The sequence below is a fragment of the Plasmodium brasilianum genome, chromosome 12 (genome assembly GCF_023973825.1).
Source record: "Plasmodium brasilianum strain Bolivian I chromosome 12, whole genome shotgun sequence".
NCBI lineage: Eukaryota > Apicomplexa > Aconoidasida > Haemosporida > Plasmodiidae > Plasmodium > Plasmodium brasilianum.
The window spans coordinates 1,847,818-1,871,951 of NC_090125.1; the positions used below are offsets into that span (position 1 = coordinate 1,847,818).

General features: G+C 27.5%; 5 protein-coding genes across 5 annotated transcripts; 2 read left to right on the top strand and 3 right to left on the bottom strand.

The window, feature by feature from the left end:
• Positions 1–1,399: 1,399 nt before the first annotated feature.
• Positions 1,400–2,773, top strand: MKS88_004376 (protein transport protein YIP1; the record flags this gene model as incomplete). Its single annotated transcript, XM_067217547.1, has 4 exons — positions 1,400–2,019; positions 2,201–2,282; positions 2,387–2,473; positions 2,672–2,773. 4 exons carry the CDS (start codon positions 1,400–1,402, stop codon positions 2,771–2,773), a joined length of 891 nt encoding a protein of 296 aa, XP_067071964.1.
• Positions 2,774–3,679: 906 nt separating this feature from the next.
• On the bottom strand, positions 3,680–4,989 carry MKS88_004377 (pre-mRNA-splicing factor ISY1; the record flags this gene model as incomplete). Its single annotated transcript, XM_067217548.1, has 4 exons — positions 3,680–3,966; positions 4,172–4,223; positions 4,424–4,568; positions 4,853–4,989. 4 exons carry the CDS (start codon positions 4,987–4,989, stop codon positions 3,680–3,682), a joined length of 621 nt encoding a protein of 206 aa, XP_067071965.1.
• Positions 4,990–5,578: 589 nt separating this feature from the next.
• MKS88_004378 (uncharacterized protein) lies at positions 5,579–12,890 on the top strand (the record flags this gene model as incomplete). The annotated part of the gene is made up of 2 exons (XM_067217549.1): positions 5,579–7,417; positions 8,145–12,890. The coding sequence occupies 2 exons, from the start codon at positions 5,579–5,581 to the stop codon at positions 12,888–12,890; spliced, it is 6,585 nt and encodes a 2,194-aa protein (XP_067071966.1).
• A 1,483-nt stretch (positions 12,891–14,373) lies between these two features.
• MKS88_004379 (uncharacterized protein) lies at positions 14,374–15,132 on the bottom strand (the record flags this gene model as incomplete). Its single annotated transcript, XM_067217550.1, has 1 exon — positions 14,374–15,132. The coding sequence occupies one exon, from the start codon at positions 15,130–15,132 to the stop codon at positions 14,374–14,376; it is 759 nt and encodes a 252-aa protein (XP_067071967.1).
• A 1,143-nt stretch (positions 15,133–16,275) lies between these two features.
• Positions 16,276–23,470, bottom strand: MKS88_004380 (uncharacterized protein; the record flags this gene model as incomplete). Its single annotated transcript, XM_067217551.1, has 3 exons — positions 16,276–18,059; positions 18,143–19,625; positions 19,724–23,470. The coding sequence occupies 3 exons, from the start codon at positions 23,468–23,470 to the stop codon at positions 16,276–16,278; spliced, it is 7,014 nt and encodes a 2,337-aa protein (XP_067071968.1).
• Positions 23,471–24,134: the final 664 nt, after the last annotated feature.

Sequence of the window (24,134 nt, forward strand, 5' to 3'; positions counted from 1 at the left end):
ATTTAGCGCTTGAACGTAAACATACAAATGGGAAACAACAAATAATGAAATAATTATAACAATGAAACAAGTCAAAATTTTAGCATACTCAGGTAAAAGGAAAAACCTAAAAACGATGTCAAAAAATGAAACGTTTTACAACACATTGTATACGTATATATACCTATACATAATATATACATATACATACATAATATATACATATACATACATATACATACATATACATACATATACATACATATACATACATATACATACATATACATACATATACATACATATACATACATATACATACATATACATACATATACATATATATATATATACATATATATACATATACATATTTATACATATACATATTTATACATATACATATTTATACATATACATACATATATATATACATATTTATACATATACATATTTATACATATACATACATATATATATACATATTATACATATATTTATACCTAATATATCAAGCGTAATTATATAGAAAAATAAAACTTTGCTGATTAAAAATCTTAAAAAAATATGAAAGTTTAAAAAAATAGTTTCACAAAAAATAAGCAGTAAATAATAATTTTAAATATCCAAGAAAAAAAAAACAAATTGTGAAAGAAAAGAAATAATAAGAAAAAATAAAAGCAAAATAACAAGATAAAATACGAAAAAAATAGCAAGAAATACGAAAAAAAAATATTACGAAAGAAAAATACTGATTGCGTCATATACGCCAAATAATACCATTATTATATACATACATACGTACATACATAAAAAAATGAATAAAATAAATAAAATTAATATATAGTACGTATATGTTAAAAATTTTTACATTTTTTACTAGTAGAAAGGAAAAAAAAAAAAAAAAAAAAAAAGAGCAGGTGACTAATATGCATAAATATTGTTTTCTTTTAAATTTGTTAATATTATTATTTACATACAAAGAGATATTCTCAACAAAGCTGTAAATAATTATCGGACATTTTTTTGTATACGTTTGTAACTAATTATACTTACATAATATTTAATATATACACATGTAATATATGCATACGATTTATACCATATGTGTACAAAACATTTTTGGTCTGTACTTCTTTTCCCTTTTAACCATTTCATTGTAATTTTAAATAAAAAAAAAATAAATTATGAAATATATATACAAAAAATCCACGTCGAATTTTTTGAATTCAAAGGGTATATTATTAACTGTACATACAAAAATAAAAAATTGAACTAAATCGATCAAATCAAACAGAGAGTAATAAAATTGTACATTATACATGCCCTTTTAAAAATTGATTTTTTTAAAGAACATATTGGGAGAAAAGCGGCATAGAGAAACAGCCGAATAAAAGCGAATAGCAAACAAGGCAAAAAAATGAATTACTACAATCAAAAAATCATTAATAGGGCAAATAATAGAAACGATAATAATAAAGAGTCAAATTTTGCTAATGCTGAAAATAATTTAAGTACAAGTCCATTTAGTTTAAATAAAAACTTGTACGACAACAATCCTTATAGCAAACCTAGTAACATATTTCCGAGTACACCATTTGAAAATAATTTATATACAAATAATTCGCAAAAGAAAAATTTAAATTACATTGACATTAACACTAGCAGTAACAGTAACATAAACAGCTACGGTAAAAGTATTATCTCTAGCAGTATACATAATAACCATAATATACAAAATAACAGTAATAATAATGTTAATATTAATAATAACTATAGCAACAGTGGTAGTAACTACATTAACGTGGTAGCTACAAACCCATTCAACAATCAGACAAATGCACACAGTGATGTAATTAATAAAGACAGTGATACTTTTTTCAGTAATTATAGTTCTTCAAAAAAGAGTAACATAAAAGAAAATGAACATAAACAGGAAAAAGACGAGGATGAAGAAGACGAACTACCATTACTGGAAGAACTTGGAATTAACTTTGATTTGATTTCTAAAAGAATGAAATCAGTTTTTATGTTTTACAAGTTAGACACAGTCATTTTATGCATCACACCAGACTTCCTATTAATACATGCGTTCACATTTACGTTTACATGATTGTTCATGTACGCGTTTGTACATATGCACATGTGCGTATTTGCCATGTTGACGTTACTAGCATGGAGTAGTCAACTTAACATTTCCTACTCTTCTTTTTTCCCGTAGAATTGATGATACTTTATTTGAAAATTCGGATTTATCGGGTCCTTTAATTATTGTTCTTTCCCTAGGATTTATACTATTATTAGTAAGAATTAAACAATTACGAAAATGTCATATAACAAAAAGAAAAAGAAAAAGAAAAAAGGATGATTCTATTTTTTTTTTTTTTTTTTAATTTATTTTCATCAGGCTGGAAAAGCATCCTTCAGTTACATTTACTTAATTGGAATTGTCAGTAGCCTTAGTATATATTTGCTACTAAATATGATGAGCCAGGTTAGAAATGGAAGGAAAATATGCTTGTCACACATGTGCATACTGCATGTGGACGTATATATACATACATGCACATATACATATTAGTACGTATACATATCTGTACGTACACATATTTGTATGCGTTAAAACTTACCATCAACAGTAACCATATATGTCTATTTGTGTTTTCTCCGAATTTTTGTTAACACTTCTCAGAATGCTACATTGGACTTGTATCGAACAATAAGTATGTTAGGATACGCTTTGCTCCCTTTGGTTATTTTGTCTCTTATTTCGATCATTATTAATTTACGGTAAAAATGAGATGTTTACATGAGTATATATATTTATATACATATGAGAAAAATTGAGAATTACGTTAAAATAGTTTACACTAGAAATTAATAATAATAATAATAATAATAATATAATAAAAAAAAAAAATAATAAAAAAATATAATAATAATAATAATAATAATAATAATAATAATAATAATAATAATAATAATAATAATAATAATAATAATAATAATAATAATAATAATAATAATAATAATAATAATAATAATAATAATAATAATAATAATATAATAATAATAATAATAATAATAATAATAATAATAATAATAAATAAATAAATAAATAATATATAAATAATATATAAATAATAAATAATATATAAATAATAAATAAATAATAAATCTATAAAAGAAAATGAAAATATGTGAATACAGAACAAAGTACGAAATAAATCAGAATAAGCTGATAAGAGAAACACAAAATACATGAAAAAAAAAAAAAAATTTATTATTTACACAGGTCAAATAGGGGATACTCCATTTCCTTTTTCTGCATATCATGGTCTGCTTTAACGGCCTCAAGATTTTTTGAAGTGGTATTACTAAAAAAATATTTTTTTAAGAATAATGTGGTGTGTATAGTTACTCATACGTGTATGTAGCACCCCGTCTGCTACGTGATTACAAATGCGTGTGTTTATTACACTTGTGTATATGTCCATGTTTGCATGTGTTTGTGTTCATGTACTTGTTTATCTGTATCCCATGTGTGTGTGTATATTTATGTGCACACCTACACCCTCGTATGTTATATATGTACCACTTCTCCTTCTTTGTACCCACCCCCTCATATTAGGCACTCCGGATGAACAGCCAAAGATATCTTGTGGCTTATCCCATATTTTTACTGTACTCTTGTTTTGCGTTAATTATTATTTTTTAGTGATCTTATTCTTTTTAATATTTTTAAGTCATTTTTTTCTAGTTTTTTTTGAATTTTTAATTCCTCCTTAAGCAGAATTTCATTTTCGTCATCACAGTAACCAAAATAATGAATATTTACAAATTTTTCTAAATTTCTTTTTTCCTTTTTTTTTTTTAAAACTAACTTCCTCCGATCATCGCTCTCTTTGAATAATAACTCTCGTACCCCTTTCAAATTTTTAGCTGCTCCAAAGTATTTATAATTATTGTTTCCTTTTAGTTCACTACCTGCAAAAAGGGGGTGGGGGTAAAAGCATACATACTGAAATAAGACAAGAATAGTGTAGATGAAATTCGTACAAAAAGAAATTTATATAAAATAAAAGCATAAAATGCAATACATAATGATAACAGTAATAATAATAAATAAAATGTACAAATGAAATTTTAATAAAAATGGCAAAATCTTTCAGTTTGATCTTTTCAAACATACAATGCGCGTTGATCAATGTGTTCGACTCAGTTTGATAATCAGGTCCACCAAGCTGCAAAAAAAAAAAAAAAAAAAAAAAAAAAAGAAAAGAATGATGATGATAATACTAATAATGCAGATGAATAAGTTAATACTAAAAATTGCCAATAAAAATTGAAAAGGAGGTAAGGTACAAAAACACCTGTTTGCGGCACTGTCATAGTGTTCATTTAGTTGCATATAATTTAAAAAAAAAAAATTTCCTCTTTGTACCTCTATAATTCTTATTTCCCATTTATTTTTTATAGAAATTAATTTATTTATTTGATCATTTAATTCTCGTATGTGTTGATCACTCAAACTGTAATTTTGTATTTCCTTAATCTTGCTACATATTTCTTTGATTATGTATTTACGGCTGCAAAATGAGTGATAAATTACAGACACAAATGAACACTCATATGTATATACATATATATATATGTGTATATATGTAAATCTATGCACCTTCCCGCGTATGTTCGAAAAATTATGTAATAAATAAGCAAAGACAGGAATGATATTGGATGCAGCAATTCGGCATGGTAAAATTTTTTTTTTTTAATTTGTAAAATTGCATTTTTTTTTTTGCATTCCTTTTCATTCCTTTGCGCTCCTTTGCTTTCCCTTTTTTTGTTTAATTTTCCTTTTTTGTATGCTTACTACGATTCGGCTGATTCCAAGTCATCTACTTCGTGGACTCTCTTTGGAATTTTAAAAAAACTTTTCTTGTCGCTTAACTCCTTTGCTTTTAGCCATTGATTTAACATAGATCTTCCTTTTTCAACATTTCTCGCCATTTTTTTTTTTTTTTTTTTTTTTTAAAAGAAAAAAATATGGCTCATAGGATTTACAAAAATTTTATTTAAGGATATAATATAATATATTTTCATATACGCAGGGATGACAACAAAACTTTTTACTATCACGTTTTAACCCAAAATGTTTTATGTCCTTTCATATAAATTAAAATTGTACGAATATTTCGAGTCATACTTTTTAAAATTGTAATTTATGTAGTTAAGTATTTTGTTTCTGCTTTTGCTTCTATATATTTATGTAATTAAACTTTTTATATTTGCTGTCCTTCATCCATTTCACTTTCACTAATAGGATTTGACGTACAAGCATTATTGTACATTCTTATAGTACTTTAAAAAAAAAAAAAAAAAAGGAATGAAAAAGAGGGAAAAATTGGAAAAAGGTAATAGCATATTAAAAAGGGATAAAAAGAAAAAAATACATTAAATTAATACAATACAATACAGTTTAATACATAATAATGCAATATAACAAATAACAAGAAACAAAATTAACAAAGGATGATAGAGAAAACCCGAAATGATAGATATCACATGAACAATTTTTGTAAAATAAAATATTTTTATTATGGAAACCATATTTCAAAAAAACAAAATTATAGAATTTGAAAGCTTCAATAAAACATTTGAGTTGTGGAAGAAGTATGTAACCGATGAAGTGTTAACATCGTGCAGTGAAAATGAAAAAAACAAAACAAAACAAAATAATAATAATAATAATGAAAGTAGGAATAATAAAATAAGATCGAAACTTACGTTAAAACTGAAGCCCAAATTGAAGCAAAAATTGAAGTCCAAATCGATAAAAAATTTTGATAAATATGTGCACAAGTGGGGGGAAATAAATTTTTTTCGGCGTCATAATAATTACAATAATAATGAAAAATTCGAGTACGGTAATAACAAGAAACTAGAGGAAGAAAAAGAGAAAAAACAATATAATCATATACATAATAATTATGACTTTGACAGTGATAATAGTTCTGCAGAAAAAAAAAAAAAAGAATTTTTGCTACACTATATAAGCGTTTATGAAGAACAGCTCGAAAAATTGAGCAAAGACCCCGAAAGCTACTACTCAAATGAAGGAAGTAAAGAAGAAGAAAATGGAGAAGCGTGTATAGTAACGTACGAAAATTACATTAATAGAAATGTTAATATAACAACATATACTGGAGATATCCAATTTTTAAAATTTTTTTATTCATCCATATGTTTAATAAAAGAAAATAAAGTTCTTATACCATGTGGGCATTATTTATACGAGTTAATATATCCACAAACAGTGTACTCATTTCCTCTGATAAATAAATTAAATTATTATTTCGTTAAGTTATATATAAATAATTCTTGGTATTTAGTATTTGTAGACTTGACATTACCATATGATGAGAAAAATGAATTAATATCATGTTATTCATTAAATGAACGAGAAATATGGACACATATTCTTATGAAAGCACTATACAAGTGCTTCCATGTTTTCCGCTTTTCGAATTATCATTTTTTCATTATTGAAATGTTAACTGGTCTAAAATATATCAACACTTCCGCATATAGTATTAATCATACCCTTTACAATAACAAGAATATTATAAAGAGCATTTTGATGCGCCAACAGAATGACCTAAGCGATAGACGCAATTTAAAATCCGTACTCGTATGCGATAAGGAAAATTATCCTTTTGTCAAAGAGGCGGAGAAGAAGGCAGCTAGTGAAGGAAACGTTCAGTCGGAAGAAGTAATTACCACTAGTAATGAAAGAATCAATGATATGAACAAAGGTGATAGTGATAGTGATAGTGATGGTGATAGTAACGGTTGTTGTAGTGATAACCATGGTAAAGGAGATCACTACGTAAGTACGCGTGATAGGGAGGAACAGGAAAATTCTTTTTACTTCCTCATATGCCCATTTGAAGACAAGGAACATTTAAAGGTAAAATGCGAAAATATGAAGCCACGCAATTGTATAAAATTATCTGAATATTTAATTAATAAAAAAAAAAAAGATATATTAAAAGGTTATAAATATATAGACAATCAAGGACATATTATAATATTCAATGCGGAATTAGTACCTGTAGAAAATCCTGCTTTTTACCCAAATGATTCCGAGGGTGAATGCAGTGACTCAAAAACAGGAAAAAGAAATATGCTATTACTAGAAAATAAAAAAACTACAAATGTAAGCAGTGGTACTAATGATGGAACTAATAATATCAGTTGTAATAATAAGAGTGGTAGAAAATATAGCATTATCATAAATGAGAATGTAGAGAACGTCCTCAAGATGTTCAAAGAAATACTATCGTTGGAACAGAGAAAATTGAAACATTCAAAAAATATTAATGAAGATTCTGATAATAAAAATATCAAATGTAGCAGCTTGAAGCAAGTCAAAAGGGTAAACTTCTTTTATCACCATTGAACACGTGCACGCGTACATATATATAAGCATAATTGTGTATATGTAAAAAGAAAAATTTCTCTTCTTTCATTTTCAATTGTTATCAATTAGTTCTGCTAGGCAAAAATAGTCACACCAATCATACAACTCAACTCATATAAGTTCAGAGTAGACCATTCCTTCTGAGTTGCGTCATGGACGAAATATAGCCCTTGTTTCGTTAGGGGGTACCCTATATACACCCACGTACGTGATACTGTGAGTGAATACGTACTTATGTTCGTATGTACTTATGTATATATGTATATATTTGTATAGAATCGTTATGTACGCACCTTTGGAACATCTGCTTCAAGAGTAATTCCTTATGAAAGTTTAGCCGCTACAATCATTTATCATTTTAGTATGTATATATATATATCAAGCTATATCGTAGTTTGTACACTTATATGTCCCTAATTATCATTGCACTATAGTCATTTACCGTGAATTTCTTCGTCGAAAATAAAAAAAAAGAGCCTTTATGTTGTCTCCCCTTTGACTGTTTACATATGCCATTAGTGTTCTCCATTCATATGCACTGCACTTTTCAGTTGCTTCTTTCCATTACTCTCAGTGATCCTTTATATTGCTCCTTTTTTTACCTCCTATATATATATATATATATATATATATAATTTCTTTATTTCTTTATATTTATATGTATGTACGAATTTCCTCGTAGGGTAAAAACAAAGACGCCAACAAATGGCTTAGCGAAAATGATATCGAAAGGATCCTCGAGGTGGTCAACGTAAATTACTCAAGTGATTATATAATAAAAATAGATGACGATTTCATTTTTGAAAATAATAAAAAGAGAAAGATATTTTATTATGTGTACAAAAATAAATTTAATGTTGTATGTGTAAATGAATATGTACGGAATGCCCCATCCAAAATTCTGGCAATCAAAAATAATAATAAGAGTGACAAGTATGACAAAAGTAAACATAAAGAGAGTAACAGGAAACCAACTAATGCTGAACAATGTGCTCACTTGAATAATTTGCCCTATCTTATTTTAATATGTTATATCTCTATAAAGTACAGCCAAAAGGATAGCAAAGTAATCCAAACAGATGATCATGAGCAAATGGTAAGTCCTGGTTCTGGCAATGCTGGAAGTAGAAGCAGTAGCAGTGAAAGAAGTAATACTGACAATAATTACGTCGATGGGGAAAAAAGCAAAAATGAAGAGGTTCCATCTAAGGGGCTGCACGCATTTTATTTTTCGTTTTTTCCTTGTATAAAAAAAAAAAAAAAAAAATTGTCAGCAGCAGTTAGACAACAAAACGAAATTGTAAAAGCAGAGGAGGCACCTTTCCAGTACTTTAGAACATACGAAAAGGTGAAAGCCAAATTGGTCAATATAAAAAGCAGGTATGAAGAAACAAAGAGGGGGAAGAATCATATTAAAATGTACGGTAAGAATAAGCAATATAAAGAGAAGTTGGAAAATGTATTATTGCTTAGGGACATTTTTGACTATGAATGTTTCATAACACAAATAGCAGAAAAGGTATATGATGATGACTATGATGTTTCGTGGAACATTCCTTCAGAGGAATACATCAAAAGTAATCATAAAAGTAATAGTAATAATAGTTATGATGAAGCGTGCCTTCTGCCTGATCTGAATAGCATTATATATAACCTATCGAATAATGAGTACAAGAACTACATTTTTTCGGACAAAATTTGTAAAAGGGATATGCTCCTTAAAGGGAATAGGGAGCACCTTTTTTTTTTGTTCGTCAAGGATTCGGTTAATAGCAATTTATTCATTGAATGGATGAAGGGGGAAATAATAAAAAATAATAATAAAAAAGAGGGTAACAGTGTGAACAATGAGAAAAGTGAGAAGAGCGAGCCAATTGTTAAGTGCACTTTTCTGACGATAAAAGAATATCTTGAAAAAAAATTGAAAATGCAAATTAGCATTTTAAACAAAGATGTTAATATTTTAAAAACGGAAAAATTGAACAAAGTTTTACTAAGATTTACTGTAAACATATTTGTACACACCAATTTGAATAGACTCCCTTTTTTTTATCTAGTTTATAAAATAAATAATTTAAAATTACTACCTTATCTTACTTTATACTTTTGTAAAATACATAAATGTAATTTAAGCAATGAGAAAAAGTACACGGATGGAAAGAAAAAAAAAAATTATAGTCATAAAAATATCAATAGCACACAACAGGATAGTAATACTTGCATTAATGTGGTGGGGGGATTTTATAAATACCCATTAGAAAATCTTTTTTTCAAAATTGACATAAATAGTGGGGGAGAGCAGCAGTGGAGGAAGCAAGAGCAGGAAAAGCGACTGGAACAAACACAGAAGGGACAAAAGGATCAGGAGTGCTCTTATCTTTTTTTGGTGGTATCTAAAAATGTCGAGAAACTGAAGGGGAAGGATCTGAAGTTTCAAATAACCGCAGCATTGCCACCGCCTAAGAGTAAAAACACTTCTAATGAAGAGAACATAAAAAAGAAAAAAAATTATATAAAAATTGATGAAATTTCGTCGTATTGCAAAAATTATATTTTTACAAGTATGGACAGTCATAGCAGTTATGATGAACAGGGACATACGGGGAAAGTAGCTTCTACCGAATTTAAGAAAATACAAATAAAAGATGACGAGGAAAAGATGGACTGTCATATAACACAAAGGTTATGTAGTGAGACTTCAAAATTAGAAAGCGGAACACTAGGCATAGATGATTTAACACTTAAGGACCAATCGGATGTAAGCGATTTGAAAAATGGCAGTGAGACAAGGTTAAGGAGCAGCGAATTGCACACAGATGTTGAAGAAGTAAGAGAAGAAATGAAAGAAGTAAAGATGGAAGTAAAGACGGAAGTAAAGACGGGTATAAATACGAATATAAAGATGGAAATAATGAAGGATGTAAAGACGGATGTAAAGACGGATGTAAAGACGGATGTAAAGACGGATGTAAAGACGGATGTAAAGATGGGTGTAAAGACAGAAGAAGAAAAAAACAAAAGCGATGATCAAAATGATATTGGGGGAAATATAATAAAACTAAATGTGCATAACCGAAGTAACAGGAAAACGTTCAAGTTTTTAAAAAAAATTGTCATAAATAGCAAAAATAGTTTTACGTTTGGTAGTATTTTTGTTGAATTAAAAAATTACCACCTATTCAAATATATGATGGTAAAAATCGTAAGAATAAAAAAAAAAAAATTAACTGATGATGATTATGGTGACTTAAATTTTATTATAAAAAATTTTCAAAGAGATATTATGTTAAAAAAAAGAAAAAGAAAAAATATTTTCTTTAAACATGTGGAGTTTTATACAAATGATACATATATGATGCTTATTAAGGTAAAACCGTTAGCAGGGAATATATTACAATTAAGAGGAAGGGAGGGACGTACATTAAATGAATATATTATTTATGAGGAGGAAAATAGTGAAAAAAGTCAATTTTTAAATGTACCAATTAATCCCTTTTCAAATATAACTATAAATTTATTTTTAAGCTTCTCAGAGGATGTTTCGGTAACAGATAACAATTCAAACGAAGATATGGAAAAGGAAATCAAAAAATATTTTGCATTCAATAAAATTAGCATAGATGGTTTAAAAAAAGCTCATCATATAGATAGAAGAGTAGACAATATTTTTTCCATTCGAAGTGATTTATTATTACATTTTAAAAGCACGAATTATGAGAATATCTTTACTCGTCTGTTAAACGAAAAAAGGGAGAACAGTACAAGTATGACAAGTAGTATTTTACCTAAAGAAAAAGAATATGAGTCAAATTATACTAACGATGTTGTAGACATCACTGCCAACGAAACGAATGAAAAACATAGTAATGTTGAAAAGAACATTTGTTATTATAGAAGATTGGAAAACAATTATAACAGCCTCTTATGTACGAGACTCATCAATGATGATGTTATAAGAAGAGAAGAATTATATATGTATAAAGATGATTTCCTTCAAATATTGTCATCACTTTTCAATTTTCATAATGATTGGTTCGATTTTGTAAAAACGAAATATTTTGAAGAAGGGAATGTCAATAAAGTTTACATGAACACATTCATCCAGATGTTTAGATCTGTGTATAACACAGGCGATTATGTGAAAATGGAAAAATTTGAAAAATTTGAAAAATATCCCATAACGATGTTTGTAGAAGACAGCTCAAACAGCAGTAAGCAAGAGAAGAAGGAAAACAAAATGGAAGTTTTCACAGATAAAGATTTCGACTATCGTATTGACAATTTGGTATCATATTCAAACGTAGTGCAAAAATCTGTTGATGATATTAAGTCTTATTCTAAGTCCAAAAATAATGATATGGATATGTTGAAAGTAAAAATGGATGCAGAGCTACAGCTAACGGAAAGGGCCTTTTATCTTTTAAGTAGTATTTATAATAATGAAAAATTTGATACGAGAAAATACAGAAGCAGTTTAAATAATAGTGTTAAAAATAGCGGCAAATTTTGTGGCAATATTAGTGGAAACAGTTGCACTAAAGATGTACTTAAAAGAAACTATAAATATTTAGAAAATATAAAAAAAAAAATTTCTAACAATAATAATAATAGTAGTAGTAATAATAATAGTAATAGCGGTAGTCATAATAATAGTAATAGCGGTAGTCATAATAATAGTAATAACCTGAAGTCTGGAGTACAATACGGGGGAAATAGCACGAACAGGCAAACTGTTTCATCTTCTTCAGTAGAGCTCATAACAAATGGCTGTTACGGAATAAATAAGCATGAAAGTGATTCAACAAATAAAACAAAATCTAAATTATGTGACAGTATTAAGATGGATGTACCCATCGTAAATATACAAGATATGATAGGCATAGTAAAAAAAATAGACAAGTACATAGAAATATATGATATTAAAAATAAGAAATTAAACATTACCAAAATGATTAAAGAAAGAAAGATATATGTTGAAAATGTAAAAAATAATATAAAAACTAAAAAGTTTAAAAACATGAAATCAGAGGGATTAAATGACCTATATAAAAGAGGATTAGATTTACACTTAAATATTTACAATTCAGATTTAATGAAAATTATTAAAAATCATTGTATAGTATTGGATATGTTAACTAATATAAAATTACTATTTAAACGTAATGAAAATTTAAAAAAAAAAAAAATTACAAATAATGAAGTTGTCACTATAGAAGAACTTGTAACTGATAAAGAATTATTTATTGAATCATTCCAAACATGTACAGATCTACTTAAAAATGATGATCATTATGGTGATAATGATAATAACAATGAAAATGATAATACTATTCAACTAAGTGATTATTATAAAAATATATATAAGGACTCTCAGCAAATTTTTAATAAGATACTTGACAATTCAGCTGTTAAAATGGACAGTGTATAATAATTTATTTAACTTCAGAACGTTGATCTGTCCTTTCTGCGCTTGTCTTCATAAATTGCATGCCATTGTTTAGTGCTTAGCCTTTTTTAGCCATTAAAGGGGGTTTTACGCGGGTCTATATACATACATACATACTTACTTACTTATGTATATAAATAAGCGGAGTTTATTCTTGTGTAAATATGCGTACGTTTATTCTTGTGTAAATATGCGTACGTTTATTCTTGTGTAAATATGCGTATGTTTATTCTTGTGTAAATATGCGTACGTTTATTCCTGCGTACAAACCTACTCTAATGTATTCGCGTAAAACCATTTTGAGATATGTACTTTTTTAAGTAAATAGGTAAAAAGTATTTAGTACCCCAAAATAAATTTGTATAACTAATGATTTTAGAAAAAAAATTTGAGTAATTCGTACTTAATTTTTTGTTTTCATTTTTAATTTTTTTCGTGATGGCTTAATAAATATTTAAATATATCATTATTTGTTATCATATATATATACAAGCTACATTTTTAATTTTACTTGAACATTTTAACTTTTATTTTAATTTAAGATTAAAATTTTTTATCATCAAACTGATATATTCTCAGAAGGCTGAATATTCCAAAGTCTAATGAACGCATTTATTTTACTTCACTTTTATGATGTATTACACATTCTTGTTAGAAACAGATGTACTATTAAGATTTAAGCACTCATACTATACACGTACACATATATATATATATATATATGATATATACGTATTTACGTATAATAAAAATATATAAATTATTATGAACCACCCCTGAGGGTAGAGTTAACATTTACTGGTAAGAAAGGGGCACAAAGAACATTAAAAAAATAAGGAAAAAAAAAAGAAAAAAAAATACAAAAAAAAAGGAAAAAAAAAAAAAAAAAGACAAATATAGACAAAAATAGACAAGCGGCAAAGAAAGCAGACAAATGTACAAACAAATATTTTAAATGATAAATAATTATGTCATTTTTACTAAATGAGAACAACGTAAAATCGTTAATATATTCATGGCGATTATGGAAAAATATAAGAAAAGACTGTGTAGTTTTAAAATTGTAGCAAGCAATAAGTGTAAATATTAATATATATATGTACAGATATATGCATCCACATATATCAACATGCACACTTATCTATATATACATGGGCGTAGGTGCAAGCCATGCATCAAAATTATGGTATAGCAAATTAACGCATAAGCGGCTTTAAGCTCACGCTCACATAAGCATTAGAAGCTAAGTGATAGTGTGCTTTTTCCATATTTTAAAATTTAACGTTTTTTATTTTATATATATATTTTTTTTTTTCTTACTAAAACCGAACGAAAATTTCTGGTTTTCTACCCCTGTGCTCCTTTTCCTTTTCCGTTATTAGGTAATGAAAACACTTAAGATTAGGACGAGTTAAAAATGGACGAGATTTATCATTCACATTCCATGGGGAGCGGAAGCAATTTTTTATTTCGGAAAAAAGGTATTTCCCCATAAATTTTTTTCTAGGTCTTTTTTTTTTTTTTTTTCGGAATTAAGTATATTTTCATCATTGTACATTCTACAATCATCTTCACTTAAGTTATGATCAGTTGTAATATGTATTACTGTTTTATTTCTACCTTCCTTTTTTGATGTATATTTGTGTGAGTTTTCATAGCAAGAACTATAATCCTTATTCCTACTAACTCTATCATAATCGTCACTTTCACCGCTGTCGTTATAATTATCATCGTCATAATCATCACAGTGATACTTCAGCTTAATTTTACTTTTCCCTTTATTATTTTTATTATGTACACAATTCATATTGTCACTATCGCCAATATCAACTGGGCAGTTATAATATCTGTTACAACTATGCGTACAGGCATTTTTCCGAAATATTTTTTTATCACGACTATTCCCATTACTTACTGTTATATGCTTATTTAAATGTTCTTTAGTTTCATAAAATGAGTTTGAAAACACGTTGGTTGCATCATTTTGAATTGTTCTATCATGTGGGTAGTATAGTTGCGTTTTGTTGTACATTTTATTAATATAATTTATATCATTATTTTTATGCGATTTTTCTAAATTTAACATATCACTTGCACCATATAGCGTTCGATCATTATGCGAGTTATTAATTATTTTTTCATTTCCTGTATGGCATATGTAAGGATAGAAATTATGAAGGTCATCACGCGGGTAAAAATCTGACTTGGTCTCTTGAAAGCTCATCCTTTAAGCAGTTTTGCATGTTACTTTTTTTTTTTTTTTTTTTTTTTTTTTTTTTTTTTTTTTTTTTTTTTTTTTTTTTTTAATGTTTTGTTTTTTTTTAAACTATTTGTTTATAAATTTTTCATGTAAGGATATATCTGCCCATGTACACGTATACATATATATATATATATATATATATGTATATACATATATGTGCACACGCATGTGCATTACCCCTTTTTTTCTACTAAAATAAACCCTTAAGCGAAATGCACACGTTCCTGATCCAGAATTTTTATTGTCTTTCAAAAAAAAACTTCTTTACTATTTTCATGTGATCAACATTTAATGTTTATTTGTGCTCACAATTTTGCATGCTACTTTGCGTGTTTTTTTTTTTTTTTTTTAGTGTAGGTACACCTTATTCTTTTGCCTTTTTTCTTTTTTGAACGGAACAGCTCTTTAATGCGCACTTTAGGGGCTTCTGTTCTCGGAATTTATGGTACTTCTTAAAGAATGTATACGTTTATTGATGCGTTTTCTAATATTTCTTTTCCAAATGAATATAAAATATTTTAACGTATTATTTATTATATTATTACCCAGGATAATATATAATTCTTTTTTATTTGTGCAGCATTTCTCTTGATAATATGTAACGTTAAACAAACTTTGCTTTTGCAGGTGTTCTCAATTCTGCCATTCGTTTTGTAAATAATTAAAATAGTGCTAAATTGTAAAAAGGACGAACTTGTTTACTTGCCTGTTGTTTTGTTGTCTAACTGTTTCACTGATATGATATCCTACTATTTTGCCACCTTACTGTTTGAGCGCTTTTATTTTAAAAATTTAAGCTTTTTTTTTTCTTACTCGTGAAAATGTATTTAATAAGTATAAAATATGTGTGACTTCATATCTTTGATCTTCACTTATTTAACGAACAAATTATTTGATTAATCGCATTAACGACAGAACTCTCTAACACAATTCCGCTACTACATATATATATATATATATATGTATATATGTGAACTTTCTTTTTTTCAAAAATTTGCTTCTAACTTCTTTTTATCATTTCATTTTACGCTACGTTGCGTTACGCGCAATTTCGCTCGTCCTATACTGTATACGTGTCAACATACATACGCTCTTTAGAGGACACTACAACATTTTGTTATTATATATTCTCTTTTTTTTATTTAAGACCTTAGGTGTATTATTTGAGTTGCAAAAATAATTAATAAAATTTTTATTTGGTATTCTACATATAATTTCGCATTGGGGGTAAAGCTTAGAAGTAGATGATGTATTATTTAATAAACTATTACAACTTTTAGTATGAGTTATTCTATTGGAATATTTAGATTTGCTCATACGTTTTTTATCATTTTGGCTTATATTTTTAATTTTGTTATTTCTCATTAGTACATGTGAATTTGCGCAATAATAGGTATGTAATTTTTTAGAACTTTCTTCTTTATTTTGTAAGTATAAATTAATATATTTTTCTTTTTTTAGTGGTAACATGGGTACTTCAAATAATTTAGGTTTTTGCTTAACGTCATATGGGGAACATCCACGTGATGATAACATATTTTTAGGATTAGTAAACTTCTTTTTAGCTAATTTTTCATTGATATTCAATTTAAATTTGAAATGAGTATCACTCTTTGATTTTAAGATATCTGCACCGTTAGGTATTTTTTTTTTGAATAACTGTTTTATGAAACGTAAGCTTCTAGAACGTGTAGGGGTAGTGCCAGTCACGGCGGTAGTAGCACAGACAGTGGTAGTAGCAGCGATAGCAGTAGAGTCTGCTTTCACAGAGCAGCAAAAAGTGTTGTTGTTATAATATTTTTGATCGCATTCCTCCATGTCAACTTTGTATTTACTCAAAATATTTTTATTCTCGATGAACTCATTTTTTCTATTGTTTTTCATTAAATTATTTACAGTACTAAGTGAAGATGCGGTTCTATCATTTAATTCCTTAAATTTTAAGGGTTCCTTCCAATTCACAACTGTTAGTAACAGGTTCTTTTTCAATGGAATGCAATTAAAATCTACTTTCTCTGGAATATCAGAGATCCGTGATACATTCCCTAATATTTTGTCGTTATATCCAGCTTTAAGATTATTTTTATTCCTATCATTGACGACTTCCTCTGCTTCGTTTTCTGTTTTCAGCATATATTCTGTATATTCATCCTTTTGATTAGAAAATAAATTAGATATGCAAATCGTATTTTTATCTTTTTTTTCTTTATTGTGTCTTATATAATTTTTTCTTTTAACAATTTCACACGCGTTCATTTTAACCTCCTCCTTTTCAAAAAGTGTATTAATAGGATTGGTACCACATTTAGATAATTTTGTATCCGTCCACTTGTCCTCAGTTGTTCGTCTTCTATTTTTTAAGTTCATTGAGTTATATTTAAATATTTCATATTCATTTTTACATGATGATATATTACTGCTTAAAGAAACTGTTTGATCGTTACTTATTAATGTTTCTTGAAATTTGTTGGAGTCTTTAAACAGTTTATCTATTTTTCCAATGTATCTATTTTTATCAGAGTAATGTACCTCACTCTCATGTATATATTCCTCCCCTTCATTACTATGTACAGTGTCTATTTTTCTTTTAAAAGAATAATTCGAATTAGGTACACTGTCGTTTATTTCCCACAATTTTTTACTACCTTGTTCTATATCATTCAATTTTGTTTCTTTTGAACTGCCTACTTCAACAGAGCTTTCATTTACGTCACAAGCTCCTTCTACATACTCATTCTCCTTATCACAATTATATTTTATTTTTATTTTGTTTACATTTTTTTTATCCATTAAATTTTTCCGAATTAGAGAATTTTCGTCAGAATAGGATTTCCCTGGTGAATTTATTCCTTGCAAAATTTCATTTTTCACCTTTTCTTTTATATCTTCTTTTGTTATAATTGGTAATTTCGTAGAAAATTCTTCATTTTTTTTTTTTTTTTTGAACAAACTTTTTTTTTAACATATTTACTAATTATATTATCCTTTTCACAAATATTTAATTTGTGGTTTTCTAAAAAAGATGAAATTTTTAGAATTAGCTCTAACTCCCTATTATTATTTAGTTTTTCCTTTTTCTCCTTTTCCGATAGAGAATTTTTCAGACCCTTTATCTCTTGCATATTTTCAATTAACATTTCAGGATGTCTATTGTACCTGCTCTTCTTCATCTTCTTATATTCAATAACGTTTCTACTTTCATTAATATTTTCTTTTGTATAAATCATCTCATGCATCCATATATTTTTGTCTTTCTTTTTAATCTTTTTTTGAGCTTCCGGCTTTTGTAACCATTCTCTATTTGTTAGCTTATTTACATTTCTTTTTTTTTTTTTTTTTAATTCTTCTATTTTATTATTTTTGTTGAAGCAAAGTGGTAGCATTGTTGTGTCATCATTTCTGGGGCTTTTTACTTCCTGTTCCTTTTTGACTTCTCTGCTAACATTTCCTTTGTTAATACTACCTTGGTCAATACTACCCTCACTCGTGTTTACGTTATTTTTATCTCCGTATGTGCTTTCTCTATTTTCTTTAGAACTGTCGTAAAGTATTCCACTATCACTGCAAACGCTACAACAGCAACTACTACTGCTGTTACTATAACTACATCTGATATTATTGTAGCTATTTCCTCTGTAACCATTACCAGTGTAATTACCATCGTTGTATTTATAACTAGTAGCATCATTCTTTCCAGAGATACTAACGTGTGTATTCGTATTGTAGTCGTTACTAATATGGTGATTCATATTGTTGTTACCACGGATGATGTTGTAGGTATTTCCACCTATATTATCAACATCTTTACTGTTGTTGGTAAGGCCATCCTTTTCCTCTTCACGGACAGCATCAACAGCATGATCAGAATGAGTAGAAGCATTATCTGCACCCTCGCCATTATCGTTGGTGTCACTATTACACGTAGCGTTAATATTTATACGTGTATAATCATTACCATAGTTATTAATACTAGTATTATTATTATTATTACTACTATCAACATCAATATCAACATCAATATCAGCATCAATAGCAGTATCAATATCAGCATCAATATCAGCATCAATATCAGCATCAATATCAGCATCAATATCAGTATCAATATTATTGTTATCTCCCCCTTTACAACGAGAGTATGTGCTGTGCATATGAGAGTCACTTTCTCTACCATTATTGTATTCTGTTAATATGTGAATACTATCATTCGTATTCCCATTATTGTTTCTATTTTGAGTAGGTGTAAAAATTTTTGTTTCATCATTTAATCGGGTAGAGTGATGACATGAATTTTTTTTTTCGATTTTCATTTTTGAAGTCTCATTAATATAACCATTAATAAACAAATTTCCATTGTCTGATTTGTGCAATTCATTTGTTATTTCTTTTTCTAAAAGGAAATTATCTTCTTGTTTAACCACATGTAATTCTTGCCTTTCCCCCTCCCCTGGATTTTTCTGAGTAATTTGACATTCCATAGGGGAGGGATTAACTAGTTTAAATGACCCGTCAATGGAGCTTCATTCTGTATTAATTGATTTTGGACGCTTATAACTTGAGGTATAGCCGAGAAAATTGTGCCGTTTGTTTTATTTTCAAAACTTTGGGAATTTTCTGTTGGACTTATAAATGAAAAACAATTACTTGTATTATCTACAACATTATGGCCATTTTTTTCACTTGCGTTATTTTTAGCATGATATTTTATATCATTGTAACTGTAATTGTTTTCTTGTATAATGTTAGAATTATTTGATTTAACATCATTTTTTTCATGTAAAATTTCCAGTAATTGCTTATTTTGTAAATTTATTAATTTTTCATTTGATGCCTTAATTATCTGAGATGTATTTAATTCCTTAGTACATTTGCTGTTTACCGAATAATGGGGAATATTGATCTCGTGAATGTTCATGTTATTGTTATTGTTACTGTTATTACTGTTACTGTTACTGTTATTATTGTTACTGTTACTATTGGTGCCATCGTTGTTGTCGTTGCTATTATCACTATTATTGTGAATAATGAGCGAATCAAAATTCGAGGGACCTTTAAAAATTTCCGCTAAATTATTGTTTATATTAGTATAATAAACATTTTTATTGCCGTTATTCGAATATACATTTGGGTAACTCATCCTATTGGGTTTTTTGCCATTTACAATTGGTGGTTGTATGTTTACATATGCTTTAAGCCATGATGAAATTTCATCTTCCGCTTTTAAAAAAGTTATCCCTGTGTCAAGGGCTTTAATTCTTTCTATACAGTTATTCTGTTTAATATTTTTTGTATTCATACCATCAATATTATCACCGCATTTGGTAAACAATTTTGAAACGCTCCTTTCACTATATTGCTCCCTATTTAAATCATTTAAATTGTTTTCTGTTTTATTATATGGTGCATAACTATTTATATCAAATGATTTAATAAAACGATTATCTGTTTTAGATTCTTCCTTGTTTTGATTAATACATGAACTATTATCGTTGTTGTAATTTTTATAATCTACTAATGGATTTGGTAATACTACAATGTTGCATGTTTTATCAACATTTCTCATTTCATTATTTGAATATACTTCATTCAGTGTTATTGGGTCTATAACAATAGGTTTTTCTATAAAAGGAATTTGCTGTGTTTGTGCTATTTGATTTTGCACGTGAAGATTTTGAGCATGTATTTGAGGAACTTTTTCTTGCATTACAGAAAAATCAGCTTGTCTTTGGGATGTAGGTATTTGGGTCTGGACAGATGGCATGTGCGTATGCGTCATAGGTACTTGGGATTGGGAAGTTCCTATATGTGTTTGAGTCATAGGTACTTGCGTTTGTGCAATTGGTATGTAGGTGAGTGTCATCGGTACGGGTGTTTGCACACTTGGTACGCGCGTCAGTGTCGTTGGCACTTGCGTTTGCGCGATTGGTGCTTCTGTTCGTGTGTAAGGTGTTTGTATTTGAATTTGCGCTTGAGATAATTCTATAGGCATATGAAACATCTGGGATTGTGTTCCAGGCTGACGATTTTGCACTGCCGAGATTCCATATTCTTGAACTAAATTAGTTTGAATATTAGGCAAAAGTGCATTTGTTTGGTATGTCTCTGTATTATATTCAGGTTTGCATAATTTATCCTTAGTTAATTCTGAACTATTTTCAGCTATTCTGTCATGTGATAGATCTATTTTTCCATTCGGTGATATATTTCCATATATATTATTTATGGTAGTTGGTATTTTATGTGTATATGCTGGAGTAGAATATGAATATACTGGTATGTTAGGTATATATGCTCCCTTTCCTTGGTTTATTTGCATTTGCATTATTGGAACGTCATTATGCACTATATTAGATAATTCATTTCTCATGTGAAATATTTCATTAGGTGGTTTTTTTATTGTGCACATATTAATTTGCCCTATTTTCGAAGATTCTTGAATATTTGGTTTAGATATACTAATATTATGACTTTGTTTCCCGTGAAGATGCTGATTTTTTAGAACGCTAAGGTGTGTAAGATCGTGATGACCAGATAAAAATGGAGTGGTGTGTGACCCTGACGTATATAGGTCTATCTTATTATACAATTTGTTATTCCTAATATTGTCATTCTGAATATTTTTATGTTCCGGATAATTAGTGTATCTTGAACTTTTTATCTTAAATTTTTTTTTACTTTTATTGTATATAATATCCCTTGATAGATTCGCTTCATGATCTAAATTATTTTTTAAATAATTACAATTTTTACATGGTTTTTTCTGTTTTAGTTTACTGCTATTCTTTTTTTTACTAATTTCGCCTAAACAGCTTTTGTGTTTACTTTCATCTGTGATTGGATCCATTTTACATTTTACTGACATATTGTACTTTTTTGAATTTTCTACTGATGCATTTTCAGAAGATTCATAATGGTTTTCCTTATGTACTGCTGATAATTCTTTGTTCTTATTTTTTTTAGGCTTCAAATTATGTTCTTTCTCACTTTTATAATTTGATAAATTTTTATCAAGTATTTTCTTATCTTTATAGTGGACATCATATTTAGCCTTTTCCTGTGTACCTGTAATATCGTAAAATTTAGTCTTAACTCGTTTAGAGTTGTCAGCAGCATCATTACCTTTAGTATGTCTATTCCTATGTAATAAATAGGTTGAAGATTTGGAAACACCACTATTACAGCACTCATTCGGGTAGCATTCATTTTTTGATTCTGTATCTGAAGTTATGAATTCCATTAAAGTCGAGTTTGATAAATTACTATCTACAGAACGATTAGAATGTATACTTGTAATACAATTTTCATTTTTAGGATCTACAAAATTCAATTCACCATTTCGGTCCTTGCTGTTTTTTTCTATATCTTGAATACTGGAAAAACCACTTTTTTCTTCCATAATATTATCGTTTCTTTTGAGTGTAAAATTTAAATCTATTCCCTTATCTCTGAACTCATTCTTTGTTTCTATTTTTAATTTTCTGTTGTTTGAATTGTTGCAAAAATCGGAGTAATTATATATATTTTCTGAAGTATTTTTATATTTATCTATATCATAACTATCTTTCATAGTGGTTTCTATATTATTATTGTACTCATGGGAATGTTCGTTTATATTATCTTTATCTCTTAAAGAGCCTGAAAAATCGTCTTCTTTATAATTTCCGAAAGTAGGAACCTTTTTAATCGTTAAGCTTTTGTCTTGTTTGTAATTTTTTCTCGAAGATTTATTAGTACATTTTTCCCCAATATTTATTTTATTTTTTGAGCTGTTTCGTGCTATTTTTGTATTTTGGGGTTTTGAATAAATAGGATGTTTTGACTTTACAATTGAACAAATAGTTGGAAGTTCATAATGTTTTTTGTATTCACATCCCCAAGATAAAGGGTTCGATTTATGAAGTGTTCCATATGACATTGAAGCCACTCTATAATCTGCATTTATGTTTTGAGTTGTATATTTTGGAGTAATACTAGATCCTGGTAAATGTAATAGAGTCCCATTTTCTTCAAATTTTTGATTTCTATAGTCTAATGGATTTAGGCTCAGGGAATTAAATTCTTCACTTTCCGTTTTTTTAGAAACATTTTTCTTTTTCTTCTTTTTTTTTTTTTTGTTATTTTCATTTTTTATGTAATTTTTATAATAAGCTTTATTAGCTTCAGAGTATACCTCAATCACATTTTTTATTTCTTTTTCAGACAATGGGTTTGTTTCATTGGCATTTTTTACAACGGTTCCCCTATTTTTAGGTATTCTTCTAAGAGGAGTTGATGACTTTGTTTTTTCCCTTTGTATTTTCATAATTTAAAAACACATTGACAATGATAAAAAGAAAAAAAAAAGTGATTCATATATTTACGTTAAAATTAAAACATTTATAGTAGCGCAAAAATTATAACATAAAGGATTATATAGTTCAATTTAAAAATAAAAAAGTTTATTTTAAATATTTTTCTTTATATGCGAAAAATTTGTAATTTTATAATTTTATAATTTTAAAATATTTAATAATATGCATGCCACTTGGTAGTAGAATTTACTCTTCATGTTTCAACATGACAAAAAAAACAAAAAAAATAAAATAACAAAAAGACAAAAGAAAAAAAAAAAATGTTATATTGTATGTATTTATTCTCATAATCGCAGCTTACAGTATAATATATTTATGAGTAATTGATAGTTATGTATGTATCCATACACTCGAATGTGTATGTTTTTTGTTTTTATTATTTATTTTTTATTTTTTCTCTTTTTTTTTTTTTTTTTTAATAAATACAGCGATGTGTAGCAGTTAGAATTTAGCAAAATTTGCAACTATTTTTTTTATTTTTATTGTGTACAAAAAGAAAATTCTGGCTATATAGATGAACTGTTCAGAAAAATTTCGCGTAAAATATGTATATTTTTTTATTTACAGCTAAGTATATATTAAACAATTTCCAAAAATTCTTAGTTCCCGTTACTG